Consider the following 13,985-nt stretch of genomic DNA (forward strand, 5'->3'; position numbering starts at 1 on the left):
GGCAAGTAGTAGATTCGGGAAGCCACATTATTAGAGGCGACCTTCCTTACATGCTAATTTCACTTTCGTCGATGGTTAAACACGTGCATCAATAACCATACGAAAGCTTACTTTCTAGCGAAATCAATAGTTTTATCGCAATGGAGCTGCCTAAAGTCAATACAGACGGGAAACCCAATCAGGAGTGAAGATGAGTAGATGGGGATGAGGAATTAGCTTTATGTGCTCCGCCACAGATCAAGTTTAGACACTCGTCATTCCCTCCCTCCCTGTCCGGCGTTATATCACGCCTCATATTACCGCTTGCTCTCCTTCCTACACTACCATGGCCCATTCGTCCCAACAATGGCCCTCATAAAAGACTCCATAACAACAATCTCATCCCTGTCCAAATTCCTCTTCCTCTCCTATGTACTCGACTGGATATTCATAATGTAAGCCCACCACCACATAACGCCCCTAACAACAATTCCAACCCCAGCGCCAAAACTAACACCCACTCAGCGGCATCGCCTTAATAGGTTATGGCTTCTACAAACAACACCCAAACCGCCATCCCTTCAGCCTATCCGACCCAACAATCAGCTACCCGCAAAGCCCAGAAACCGTAACAACAGAAACACTCCTACTCGTCAGCCTCCTCGCGCCAGCACTGCTAGTCTTCCTGATCAGCGCGCTCGTCGTGCCAGGTAGCGCAGCCATTACTTCAAACCAGCACGCCAAACCTTCTGCGGCACATATCATCCGTCGCAAGATCTGGGAATGGAATGCCGGGTGGATGGGTCTGGCGCTGGCGCTTGCCAGTGCGTGGTGCGCAACCCAGGGATTGAAGGTTCTGATTGGGAAGCCGAGGCCTGATTTGATTGCGCGGTGTGACCCTGATTTGTCGGCTATTGATAGGTATACTGTTGGCGGTCTTGGGGGTAGGGTTGATGGGGCGCCTGTGCTTGTTTCTTGGGAGATTTGTCGCGATCAGAGTAACTCTTTGAGCATTGATGGGTTTGCTAGTTTTCCTAGTGGGCATTCTTCTTGTGGGTTTTGTTCCTATCCCGGGGGGGGGGATGGTGGATTTCTTTGGATCTGGCTGACTCTAGTTTACAGTTTCTTTCTCTGGACTGCTCTATTTAACCCTCTGGTTGTGTTCCAAGTTCTCTGTGGGGTTCCCGTATTTGCCGCATTATCCTGTGGAAGATCAGACCTTCGCTGATGATGCTTCTTCCGTTCGGAGACGGGGTGCTGCGCCGCCTGTGTATCTCATGCTAATCGCGTTCTTCCCGACGGCGACTGCTGCTTTCATTTCTGGATCGCGCTGGTTCAATTATCGGCATCATGGCTTTGATATCCTTTTCGGGTCCGCGCTAGGCATCTTCTTTGCCTACATCGGGTTCAGCATGTACCAACTCCCCATTCGCCGTGGCGCGGGCTGGGCTTGGGGTGCGCGCAGTCGTAGGAGGGCTTTCATGCGTGGTCTTGGTTTCCCTAGTTCCCTCGGAACTGACAGCTGGTCGTATACACACAATAAGGACAGAGAGACGCACGCCAACGGTCATAGTAATGGCCTCGGCACTGATATTGAGATGGCACCTCGAGGTCGGGATGCGCCATTGGAAGGTCACGCCAAGCCGGGCAGCAGCTCTGGCAACGGCGCTCGGCTGGAGGAATGAGTGGACGGGGGTTGGATGAGGGAGGCCATGGGATGAGCCTCGGTGCGCAGTGTTTCGATAAAACGTATCTATAGATTATAATGAACAACAGCCTCATAGCCATCGTCAAGAACATGGTATCGTAATATCCAATTTGCCGAGTACCGCTCATCGCCAACCCCCAACCCTCCCTTCATCCCACCTCGCCTTGGCCTCCTTCCGCGCAGCCAACCTCGCCGCCTCACTCCTAACCCTCCTAACCCAATCCGCAATCTCCTTCTCAGTTGCACGACCATGGTCATGATGATCCTCGTCAAGGAAACTCTCCTCAACAGCCCGACAAACTGCCTCCTGCTCGGCGATCGACGCGCTATACCGCTGATACAAAGCCTTAGGCGACCAAGGCGCCAGGGCAGCGTCCATCTCGGCTTGTTTCTTGCGCCAGGACACTTCAAGCGATTGGTGTGTTAGGAGCATTGTTTCTGTTGAGGCGCGCAAGTCTGTGAGGTGGGTTTGCATTTCTAGGACGCGGGTTGCTAGGTCTTTGTTTGTTTTGATTAGGGATTCTAGGGCTTGTTGGCGGGCTGTGTAGGATGGATGGGAGGCTGAGAGGGCTGAGAGGAGGTTTGGGTCTTTTAGGAGGGTTTGGAGGTCGATTGTTCTGTTGGTTTGGGCTGGTCGTTAGAGCGGGTTGCGGGTGTATGCTTGGTCTTGGTTGTGACGTACGATTTATCTTTGACTAGGTCTGGAAGCCAGCCTTCTTCCACTGTGGGTGGGTTTGGGAGTGCTGGTTGCGTGGTGTATGCTGTTGGGTCTGGCTGGTAGCCTGCGGGGGGCGGTGCGGTTGACATGTTTTGCGGGGTGCCACCTCGGCTGGCTTCGTGACTGCCGGGTTTCGGAGGTGGCGGTGGGGGTGTGTCGGGGTTGACTGGATTCATTTGGGCCGAGTAAAAAGTTGATTGTGGGGGGAAGGGAGATGGTGGTTGAGACATGACGAAGCTGGGAATTGGGAGTTGGGAGTTGGAGAGTTGGGGAGGGAGGTGAAGCTCGGGAAGACGCAGCTCAAGCTTGGCGGGGCCGACTCGGAGATCTACACGTCTACATCCACACCAGTTGAGGCTCAATTGTTCTGCTTTGCATCAAATGCGGGTATTGATTCGTAATTTCATTTAAGGTACAGGAAGATTTGGAAATTGCATCCTTATGCATAAGTCGGCGGAGAAGCCAACAGGCTTAAATGTGCCAATTTCTGGCCGGTGTCATGCCAAGAGTACCCATTGTCGAATATGTATGTATCTTGGGATCTTTCGGGTTCGCCTGAGCCTTTGAGCAGGGGTGTTGCCTTCGGTGTAGTGCATATCAATGGCCTCCTTTGGAGGAGAGACATGATGTAACACAGGGACTGATTGGAGAAACATAATCCAAGCTTTGTCTCTTACTCAGTTCGTCTCCGGATCTCTCGCTCCATAGCCTCAATATTGGAGCCAGCCATGGCATCCTTAACCAGCTCGCGAACCTCATTCTGCACCTCCTCGCTGTAGTAGTCCTCCCGGGTCGCAAGCTCCTCAATGCGTCTCTTGAACTCAGGATCGGGTTCACCCGCACCAGCAGTAGCCTCATCTTCAGTCATGGTTCCAAAGTTAACTTGCATATTGCTATCAGGAATGCGCGGCGGTGGGTTCAGCATGCCCGAGTCTGTCTCAGCCGGAGCACCACCAACAACCTCACGGAGGTAGGCTGTGACTTGTGGGTTCTCATCATCAGCCTCCATCTTCTCAACTGCTGTGAAGCCCTCTTCGTTCTTATGATTGTAGTCCACCTTCAATTCCTCGACCAGGCAGCGTGCGATTTTGGGAGATTCGGTCACGAATAGGCATGTCTCTTTGTCTTCGTCGAGGAGGTTGACGTCGACGTGGAATTCATCCACTAGTGCGCGCAGGAGGTCGGCATGTCCGTATGAGGCAGCGGCGTGTAACAAGGAGTAGCCGGATTCATCCTGACATGATGCGATCGAAGGATTGGCACGGAGGAGCTCCAGAACCGCAGTAGGGTTGTCGGCAGCCAAGAGGAGAGGGTTTGGCTGCGCCATGGTGAGTCAGAGGAGAAGAGTTGTGGGTAGGTAAAGTAGGTAGAAGACAAGGTAGAAGAGGTGAAGTGAGTGGAAGAAGTTGGGTCAAAATATGAAAAAAAAAGCCGACAAGAGGCTCTGCCCGCCTTTCCTCTTTCGCTCCCCGCAACAGTGACACATTTTGATTCTTTATTTTATGACTCTTACATGACTCGACTGTGATCGCGAGGAATGTTTCTTTGGTTCTCTTGCTCTCTCTCGGTTTCCTCCTGCATCACCTCTCGCCCTCTGTTCCTGCTCGCCCCCACCTTGGATCTGCCCCTCCATCAGCTCTAGATCTCCAACATCGCGACAACGCACCTAGATCATGGCGACTCAGGATCCCTCCCAAATCGCACAGCTGGTGCACAGCTTGGAAGATGCACGGAAGCAGTCCAAGGGTGAGAAGAAGCAAAGGTTCACTTGCAAGAAGACAACATTCACAGTCGCTGGCACCAACAATGTGACTGTGGACTCTTGGAAGTTCCAAGACTGGGACTACAAGCGCCCTGATCTCCCAACGTACGCCCGTGGTCTCTTTACCACCCGCCGGAGGGACGGCATCCCCGAGATTGCAACCCGCGGATACGACAAGTTCTTCAATGTCAGCGAAACAACCAATACCCAATGGCACAACATTGAGAAGCATACCAAGGGTCCTTATGAACTCAGTGTAAAGGAGAATGGATGTATTATCTTCATTTCGGCGCTAGAAGACGACAAACTTCTAGTTTGCAGCAAGCACTCCACTGGAGTTCGAGAAGATACCGATCAGAGTCACGCCCAGGTCGGAGAGCGCTGGACGGAGCACCATGTCTCGTCGGTTGGTCGAAATATCAAGGACCTCGCACGGACACTGCGTGAGAATAACCTCACAGCTGTCGGAGAGCTCTGCGACGACAGCTTTGAGGAGCACGTTCTAGCCTACGATCAGGCAGCCTCCGGCATTTACCTCCATGGTCTCAACTACAACCAGCCGGAATTTCACACAATGTCTTCCGATAAAGTACACGAGTTTGCAGATGCATGGGGCTTCAAGAAGGCCAAGTTCGAGGTTTTCGACGATATCTTTCGAGTACGGTCCTTCCTCGAAGGATGCGCTGAGACTGGTACTTGGGATGGGCGTGAGACTGAAGGGTTCGTGATCCGATGCCAGCTCAGCGATAATGGAACTGGTCCATATCGCGATTGGTTCTTCAAGTACAAGTTTGAGGAGCCATATTTGATGTACCGCCAGTGGCGCGAATGCACCAAAGCCGTGATTGGGGGGAAGCTCCCCAAGATCAGAAAGCACGAGCAGATTACACAGGAGTATCTGCAATTTGCCCGGAGGAAGCTGATCAAGGACCCCAACATGGCCAAGGAGTACCTCCACAACCACGGCATTATTTCTTTGCGCGAGGAGTTCTTAAAGGAGCGAGGACTGAAGGGTTCTGAGATCATCGCCATGGAAGCAAATGAGCTAGCAAATTCAAGGGATATTGCCCGCAACATTATTCTTGCTCCTGTCGCTACTCTCGGATGTGGAAAGACAACAGTGGCTCTCGCTTTGGTCAAGCTGTTTGGATGGGGACATGTTCAGAACGACAACATACCCAAGCAAAAGAACAAACCGAAGAAATTTGCCTTTGAAGTCAGCGAGCTTATGTCCACTCACCCCGTTGTCATTGCAGACCGCAACAGCCACCAACGTCGCGAACGTAAGCAACTCATGGATGATATTTACCCTGTGATCAATGATGCCCAGTTCGTCGCTCTTCACTACGTCCATGAACCCAAGGGTCAACTTCTGTCTAAGATCAAAGAAGTCACCCGGAAGCGAGTGCTGGAACGTGGCGACAATCACCAGTCGATTCGAGCCGGGACCATTTCCAATCATGAGACTATCGGAATCATGGATGGCTTCCTAAACCGCTTTGAGGGAATTGACACCGCTCGACAGCCCGACGAAAACTACAATCATGTCATTGAGCTCGACGTCTGTGCCTCGTCTCGCGCAAACCTTGAGACAGTCGTCAAAGCCCTCCACGTTGCCTACCCCAAGGTAGTTCCGAAAATTCCGACGTCCGAGGAACTCGATTCTGCAATCAACGCCGCAATGAAAAATTACCACGTCGAGACAGATCTCAGCTACAGCTACGGCGGAACCCAGAAACAAAAGAACAAAACCAAGGCCCAAAACACAGGTACCACCTCCACCCAAGCAGGCGCAGACATGGACCCGGCAACCCTTTCCAAAAAGATCGAATACTTCAATATCTCTCTCCCACCTAAGGAAATAACAACCGTCCTCAATTCCATCTTCCAAAACTCCTCCGATCCCAAAATAGCCCAGCTCTATAACCAACTCTCCCAAACCCGCCGCCTCCAACCAGCCTTCCATGTAACACTCATCCACCGCGCCTCAAAGAAAGACAACCCTCAGATCTGGGACTCTCTCGCAGATCGCTACATCAAAGCCCACACCTCAACTCCATCTCCCAATCCAGCCCAAACCCCTCCAACCCTGGGCACAGCCCGCGTCCGTCTTGAGCGCTTGGTCTGGGATAATCGCTTGATGGCCTTCGTGGCACGCATCTTACCTCCTGGTGGAGATGTCGATTCTGATACTCCTGCTGTGGCGCCTGTTTCCGATGCCGATTGGCCTTGTGCGAATGCCATTCCGCATATTACTGTCGGTACCGTTTCGCAGGATGTTAAGCCCAAGGAGAGTAATGATTTACTCAAACGTTGGGTTGAGGTTGGCTCGGGTGGTAACACTGGCATTTTTGAAGCTGAGATTCCTGGTGTTAAGATTGTTGAAGGCATTGTTGGATTGGTTATGAGTCGGGGGAAGTATTGAGTTTGATGAGATGGCCAGGTGTTTATGGTTCCTGCTTTGACTATGGCTATGACTTCGGCATGTGCATTGCATTATTTTCTAGCAGTTAGTAAATTTGTTTATTAGTGTTATGCGGCGAGATATCCTCCTCTTCTGCAGATGGATATTTGCTGCTTTGAGTCTCGAGATGGACAATTATGCATGACCTACATATACTTTTTGCCAGGATACAAAGCCTATTGATGTAACTAACGTTTTGCATTTTCAATCCAGTCCATCTTGGAACAACGCTTCATCTAGCAACTTTATTGTCTATTATGTATATTTGAATCCAGTCACATGATGATTACAATGTAAGTTTGTTGATATCTTCATCACCTTCTAAAATCTTATAGCATTTCTTATGTTTGCAGTTTGAATTATCTAACAGCATTCATGGCATCCACAATTTCAGGTCACGATGAACATATTCCTTGCCTCTGCTTCGCAAACAATCTTACTGCATTACGCGCTGAGGCGGGCGCTCCCAGGCAAGCGCATCCTTGATTCGCCCTCAACATGCCGGTTTTGTGTACTTCTGCATATTCTTGGACCCCACTTTATATATAACATCCCTGCATTATTTGGCGCGCGCGAAAGGAATTGTCATGTCGAAACTCTTATATTCGACGTTTCGGCGGATTCTATCCATAAACACTTAAATTATCCATTGTGCTCTGCGATTGAGTTCCCATTGTCAAATCAGGCCCAAATATGGTGGCTCAATCACCGCCGAGGTCAAAACATCAGAAATGGAAAACAAATTTGAGGCGTCTATTATCCCCCGGTGAGGTCTCTCCGGGTGAGACAAAGGACAAATTCGACAATGCAAGGAACCTCTCGACCCCAGAACAGTTCGGGTTGTTCCTAATCAACCACGAAAATGCGCAAACAGCGGTTGATATCATTGCAGTTCACGGACTTGGAGGTCATTTTCAAAACACATGGACTTGGCTTCCTCCAAAATCCAGTACCTCCAAGCCCTGCAATTGGCTTGAACACCTTTTGCCCTATGAATTCCCCCACGCGAGAATTATGTCCTATGGATACAATTCCGCGGTGGCATGGAGCAAATCAATATGCGTTATAAGCACATTTGCGGAACAGCTTCTCCAATTTGTCAAACGTGAACGATCTTCTGAGCAGCAAAAACATCGGCCTATCATTTTTGTTTGCCACAGCCTTGGTGGTATTGTTGTTAAAAAGGTATTGCATTCCCACTCTGTTCTACCATGCATTTACAGAATAATCGACGTTTCGTGATCTTTCGATCCATGCCTTCAGTCTCTTCTAGCATGTCCACTGACAATTCACAGATGTTGAATCTAGCAAATGAACGACGGAGATTACGACCCTGGGATGCAGCATTACTCGACAGTCTCAGGGGTATACTCTTCCTAGGTACACCACACAGAGGCTCCATTGTAGCAGATTTGGGATCAATCGGCGCAGACCTACTGAGGGCTGCATCTCTAGGCAGAAACACAAACGCTGAGCTCCTCAAACAGTTGAAGCAAGGTACCAGGGTTCTTCAAGAGATATCGAGCTCTTTTACTTGGGTCGCGATAAATTTCCCCATTTGGACCTTCGTTGAGAGTGATCGCATGTATGGGCTTAGTGAGCCTGTAAGTCTAAACTTTGCATTTGATATTTGCATTTGATATCCGCGATGGACCATTAACTGACGTATGCAGATTGTCACCGAAGATTCAGCAAGACTTCTTATCCCAAATGAGCATTTCTGTCGTCTCGATGGGAATCACAGAAATATATGCAAGTTTGATGGCAGGAATGAGAATTATAAAAAGGTTGCAAATGCTATTAGACGATCTATTGACGGCTCTGGGAGTACTCGCAAAGGGAAGCCCACCGTCCTCGGATACTAGGAACAGTGATTATTATCTATAACGTTAATATGTTTCAGACATTGTACTTATCTTTGTATATCCCTCCTGGATCTTGCACAATCATGCCGAAGGAATAGACTATCTTAATAGCGATTTTGCTCGGGTTTTTAGAACGTTATGAAGTCTCCCACTGGGAATCTTGCAGCTCCCTAGTGCACCATCTACCCAGTCAGTCTGGATCTGGTTCCGCTACGCACTTCCGTCATGCACTTCAAACGACAGTGTCCAGTGCTTCTCGAGGAATATCTCAGCTATTAATTAAGCTTGAAACTTATGTCAATGTCAGGAGTGGAAGTTATGGTACTGCACTTCACGCTGCAAATATGCCGATGCTGTTGGATACAGGTGCAGACCCTAATCTCGACATAGAATAACCCAGCATATCGCATATTATCAGACCGTTCTAGCGATATAGAATCAGAACTTGCGTTCAAGTTCCACTGGTTCAACTCATCATCGTATCTGAAAACATGCCCTCGATCATGTTTAGTGCTCATTTTATTGTACAAGCTCTATTGTACCATGCTATGGGTAATTTTGCGATGGGTAATGGAAGTTTCGCAATTCTCACTTAGGCCCCAATAGACCGGTATATCCTCGGAAATGACGAGATAATTTGATTGAATACTCTCCTAGACAAGCCACAAATCGCTCGAGATGCCTAGTACCGAATGTAAACTGCAGATAGCTCATTAAGTATTATTTCACTTCTTAATTAGCACCCTTGCAGATTTCAGCAATCAATAAAAATACCATATGCTGCGAGACACTCATAGAGCAGAGCCATAAGCAACCGCATGAAGCGGCGACATCCCCAAACAGATCCCGACCACGAACTAAATACGACTAAATAACGGTACATACCTGTGAAGGAACTAGCTACTTCGTCATTATCCCTCACACGTGTTTCTCACTATTGTACTACATAGATAAAACACTATCCCTGCTGGGAAGATGGAAGTATTTAAGGAAAGCAGAAAGCCAGACAGAGAGTCTAGCTTGATATATGTATACACAAGGGAAGAAGGCTCATAACGATGTTGGGGAATACAAGCAAGACAAAAAGTAAAAAGGGTCGTTACGCTGCAAAGGGTGGCTCGCTATGCGAAGACTTCACAAAGTGTAGGGTGTATGTAAGTGATAGACACGGTGCAAGAATCATCCGCATATCCGCTTGTTCGTCCATCTATCCACTGACCCAGGCAGTAACGCGCGACGCTCCGAAGCGACCCATGTATTGCAGGCCGGTGCTTCCCATGGGGAAATAGCTGACGAGGTACCAGACCAGGGAGGCGAGTTGGAATATGGAGGAGATGAGGGTGAGCAAGAGGTTTTGGAGCTAGAGAGGAGTCAGTGGATGGTTCTTTGTAGCGACAGATCGTGCTCTTTCTGATGTTGCGGTTGAGGTAGTGAAAAAGTGTAGCTAGGATATGCGCGAGCATAAGTGCACAGAAGCAAGAGCATATGCCAGGGACGGTGAGACAGAAAGATCTCGACGGTTCTGGACTTTGGACGCTGTCGCACCGGGGTGTGTCGGACAAGGTGAACCAAATGGATTTTCATACAAGACCCGCGCGGTGTGAGACGTGGTACAAGAGTCGAGAAGCCGACGGGATAGGGGGTGGGAGGAGCTAGATTCGGATCTGGCCAGCTGGGGCATGACAGACGGTAGGTACTCAGGTTGCACTGCGCGATGGAGAGCAAGGCTGCAAGATTCCCCTTTTCCCAGCGGTGCAGTGCGGCCATACCTGATACTTGGGTAAAGGGATGTGCAACAAACAGGAAAATGCGAAGATGATCTCGAAAGGGAGAGATCGACAAGGGCCGAAGATAGAGAAAGACCGAAATGGGAAAGAGATGTAAAGCCACAGGATAGAATAGGAATCATTGATTTACTTACCCCTATAGCAAAGTACAGAGTCAGCGCGATAGATCCGAAATAAGCCGCTGTGAATGGAAGCCGGGGTCCCGAGACCAGATGTTTAGCGTACGACCAGGGTCCCATGAGGACCGCCCATGATAGCAAAAACAGGACTGAGCCGACAGACCATCTAAAGAAAGGACCTGTTAGCAAGAAGTATCCAAGACAAAACAGAGTGCAGCTCTTGGCATGAGGCGCAGATATAGGCTTGGATCAGGACGAATCACATCGCCAGACGAGGGACGTATGCGCACATGGCCCTAACCACAAAAGACTTATGACCTGGGTGGCCGCAGCTCGGGATTTGAGTGGTGGTCCAAGAGCATGAGAGAGCTGAAAAAAAAAGAGAGAAGATAGGGTGGGAAGGGCATAGCTAGAGGGGTAGTCCATGGTAGTGCAGACCATATAATAATGGAGACTTACAAAATGGCAAATTTGCGGGGCTTGAGTGTCAAGACAGGGAACAAGAAGAAGCAGATCATGAAACAGACTGCAGCACCCAGATTACATGCACCAAAAATGAGCATACGGTCCCACCGACTCACTATACGCAGTCAGTCTTAGTGCATTTCGCCTTCCTCTCCTGTCGGATCACAACCAGTTAAACAAGCATGGTGGAAATGAATCCTGCCGGCGCAGGAACTGCAATCTCATCACCTGGGCTCATATAACGGTGTACGGGACGATCGGAGGATCAGAGGGTCACAAGCCAAGAGTAGAACTTACAAGCAAAGAAGCCCTCTTCTTCTTCCCGACGATTGGCTGCGGGTAAAGGAGCCCCGGGGCCGTCATTGTGAGTGGGCAGTTGCACGTAACCCCCCTCCCCGAATGGGTTCAAGGACTGTAGGCGCGAGAAAAATGGGGTGGAGGATGATGCGCCAGTGCGGACCGGCAGGTCCGGATCTCTGCGCGACCACCCTAGTGAGTTGACGGAGTCTCGAAAGGAGTTGTTTGCCATGATTGATAATCGATCAATAGTATCCCAATTGAAAGGAGCAGCGGAGGGGGCGTGCACGGCTGCTTCTGCAGAGGAGGCCCGAGGTCCAGGAATTCAAGACCGAGAAAACGTCTGCAGGGACTATGCGAGATGGAGTGCAGATGATCTGCGGCGGATGATGCCTGATCGTCGAGGATTGGCTGGGGGCGGAGAACAGATCAAGCTAACGGAGGAGCAGATGACGAGTACGCCGAACGCGGGTTCAGTCTCCGGTTAGTTGAGATACGTGACTCAGTATTTGCTATCTTGAGGAAAGTTCGCCGACGCAAAGGATAACAAGCTCGAGACAGAGTATGTTCCGGAAATGGCAAAATGACGGCAGCCTTATGTTCTCCGCAAAAAAAAGCTGCCTTGTCTGATAGGCAGCCCGAATATTCAGCTTGCCCAGGTGCGTCTCATGTGGCTTAGTCTGGCGCGGCCCCGGTGGATCGTAATCGAGCGATGTTCCAGCACCAACCAAGCGGAAGATAGGTGGGAAGCGTTGAACCTTCCGAGCAGGATCCGAGAAAGGGTGGGAAGCGGACACGGCGCAGGGAGTCGACAGCTGCTGATTGGACCAGGAAGCGCTACGCTATCGATGAAGGAGGGGGAGAAGACGAGGGGGGAATCAAGGCAATGACGAGATGGCGTGAAGCTACCGATGCGACCAGCCCGATCGGCGATGACTGGGGGCTGTCAGATGATGATCCAATGACCGAGCAAGAAGCGAAGAGATTCAAGTATAGAATGTAAAAGTACACACCTGTTCTGTTGATATGATATGTTGATACGTTCGGAGTTGGACATGGACGGGGGTTGGCGAAAGGGGGCTAATTCTTAAACGGGACTAGCGTGGTCTGCAAGTATACTTCACCCGTCGCAAGTATTCTCTTCTTTTATTCACTGTTTTCTACCTTTTTTTTTTTTTTTTTTTTTGCTCGTCCCGATCATATTAGACATTTCTATGCATTCCCCTCTTTCTTCGCTTCGCGCCGCTTCCGCTGGAATTTGTCAAACTTTCCAGCTCAGCCTAGACACCTTGGTCCAGGTTTGGAACTATTGGCCACTCAACTTATTCCGACATAATCCCACATTTCCCATTTGATTTATACTTATTGCTTATTATTGTCTCACACAGCATACCAAAGTGGAGTCTTAATATACAACGTGATATATGATATGAACTAACTTGATCCGGGATTGCAACCCCCTCATAGGACATCGTGCAGTCATTAGTGGCCGTCCTTTGTCGATCTTCCATGGCTGGTGCGCACCCTGTTGGCGATCTGTAACATATCAGCGCAAATCGTACTGAAGAAACATCTCAAATAATAACGGACACCATATCCGGTAGTCGTATCGGAAGAACTCCTTGCATAAAATACAGGCCCATGTAGCTACCCGTGTACAACATGGAAATATCCGATAGTCCAATGCTCCTAGGTCACATCGGCTCTATTTTAGTTCTCTTTCATCCTGCTTCTCACCTCTCCCCCGAGGGGTATTACCCCGTAGAATGTCCGACGCACATGAGTCGGACTCTTGACCTCCCCGGAATGGAGGACACCATGCAGCAAGATGTCGTCATCGTGGGGTCCTGTGCGTGGATCTGAATACATTTCAATATGAATATCTTGACTACTACTGCATGCCCGTGGATACTTGGCGTGTATCGCCGAACCTTGACGGGACGGGACGTCTGATCCATTTCCCCTCCCAAATCCCGGAGATCACTCCCCATCCGTCGATCTCGGACATCATCTCCAGTGGCTCGTTGGAAACTTGAGCGATGTGGCTCACTCGGTTGTGAGGTGTGTTGGTCTTTATCACTATTGGCGGGCGTTCTAAGACACATTCCAACCCCTCCAATAGTGTCTCTCCGCCACATTCTTGAAATCACCTTTTTAGACCATGAGTCCCCCAAATCTGGTTTCAAATGCCGAGTATCTCGTTCATAAGGTATGTTATTTGAGTCTCTGATTATTCTCTTAACCGCCATAGCCATCAACTACTCAGCCTCCTACGTAAACCCAAACTACCACTGCTCCGTCGAAGCGGAGTGATAAGGTCCAAGCTCCCTCAACGGTCGATCATGGCGATGATCGCCACTCCAATATATCCTCTGCACGACATCGCACATGAAGAACAGACCGCACTGATCCACTTGCAGAGTGATAGGGCTTACGGTGGGCGGTCTGTGGGTTCATTCACAGCCACATAATACACTACTTCTGTCCATGTGTGTATAGTCTGTATGTATAGTCTTTCTGTTGGTTATCTTTCTGCCGAGGATACAGATAGGGCTATACATGTTGATATTCTCCGGATGATATCTACTGTCGATCTCATCCAACTCCGGCGTCTCCCGGTCTGTTTTAATGCTTTGTGCATACCTGCAGAGATCTGCCATGGCCATCCACATGGTCTCATTCGCGGATCTTGAACATGCAGACTCTCTTCCTATATTAGGGTTTCACTCTGTACGGTATGCTTGTAACCCGGCCATCTGATACATTCTCTGTCCAAGACATCCGTGAGTCATGTCACAGGTGACAAACCTCCCAACGAGCA

General features: G+C 49.6%; 4 protein-coding genes across 4 annotated transcripts; 2 read left to right on the top strand and 2 right to left on the bottom strand.

The window, feature by feature from the left end:
* Window positions 1–345: 345 nt before the first annotated feature.
* Window positions 346–1,664, top strand: N7508_008108 (uncharacterized protein; the record flags this gene model as incomplete). The annotated part of the gene is made up of 3 exons (XM_058466172.1): window positions 346–434; window positions 505–1,031; window positions 1,102–1,664. The coding sequence occupies 3 exons, from the start codon at window positions 346–348 to the stop codon at window positions 1,662–1,664; spliced, it is 1,179 nt and encodes a 392-aa protein (XP_058317500.1).
* A 1,414-nt stretch (window positions 1,665–3,078) lies between these two features.
* On the bottom strand, window positions 3,079–3,732 carry N7508_008109 (ankyrin repeat protein; the record flags this gene model as incomplete). Its single annotated transcript, XM_058466173.1, has 1 exon — window positions 3,079–3,732. The coding sequence occupies one exon, from the start codon at window positions 3,730–3,732 to the stop codon at window positions 3,079–3,081; it is 654 nt and encodes a 217-aa protein (XP_058317501.1).
* Window positions 3,733–4,078: 346 nt separating this feature from the next.
* On the top strand, window positions 4,079–6,592 carry N7508_008110 (tRNA ligase; the record flags this gene model as incomplete). Its single annotated transcript, XM_058466174.1, has 1 exon — window positions 4,079–6,592. The coding sequence occupies one exon, from the start codon at window positions 4,079–4,081 to the stop codon at window positions 6,590–6,592; it is 2,514 nt and encodes an 837-aa protein (XP_058317502.1).
* Window positions 6,593–9,703: 3,111 nt separating this feature from the next.
* Window positions 9,704–11,396, bottom strand: N7508_008111 (putative Golgi traffic protein SFT2; the record flags this gene model as incomplete). The annotated part of the gene is made up of 4 exons (XM_058466175.1): window positions 9,704–9,856; window positions 10,418–10,568; window positions 10,862–10,982; window positions 11,165–11,396. 4 exons carry the CDS (start codon window positions 11,394–11,396, stop codon window positions 9,704–9,706), a joined length of 657 nt encoding a protein of 218 aa, XP_058317503.1.
* Window positions 11,397–13,985: the final 2,589 nt, after the last annotated feature.

Source organism: Penicillium antarcticum (assembly GCF_028974205.1).
Source record: "Penicillium antarcticum strain IBT 31339 chromosome Unknown utg000008l_segment0_segment0, whole genome shotgun sequence".
Lineage (NCBI taxonomy): Eukaryota > Fungi > Ascomycota > Eurotiomycetes > Eurotiales > Aspergillaceae > Penicillium > Penicillium antarcticum.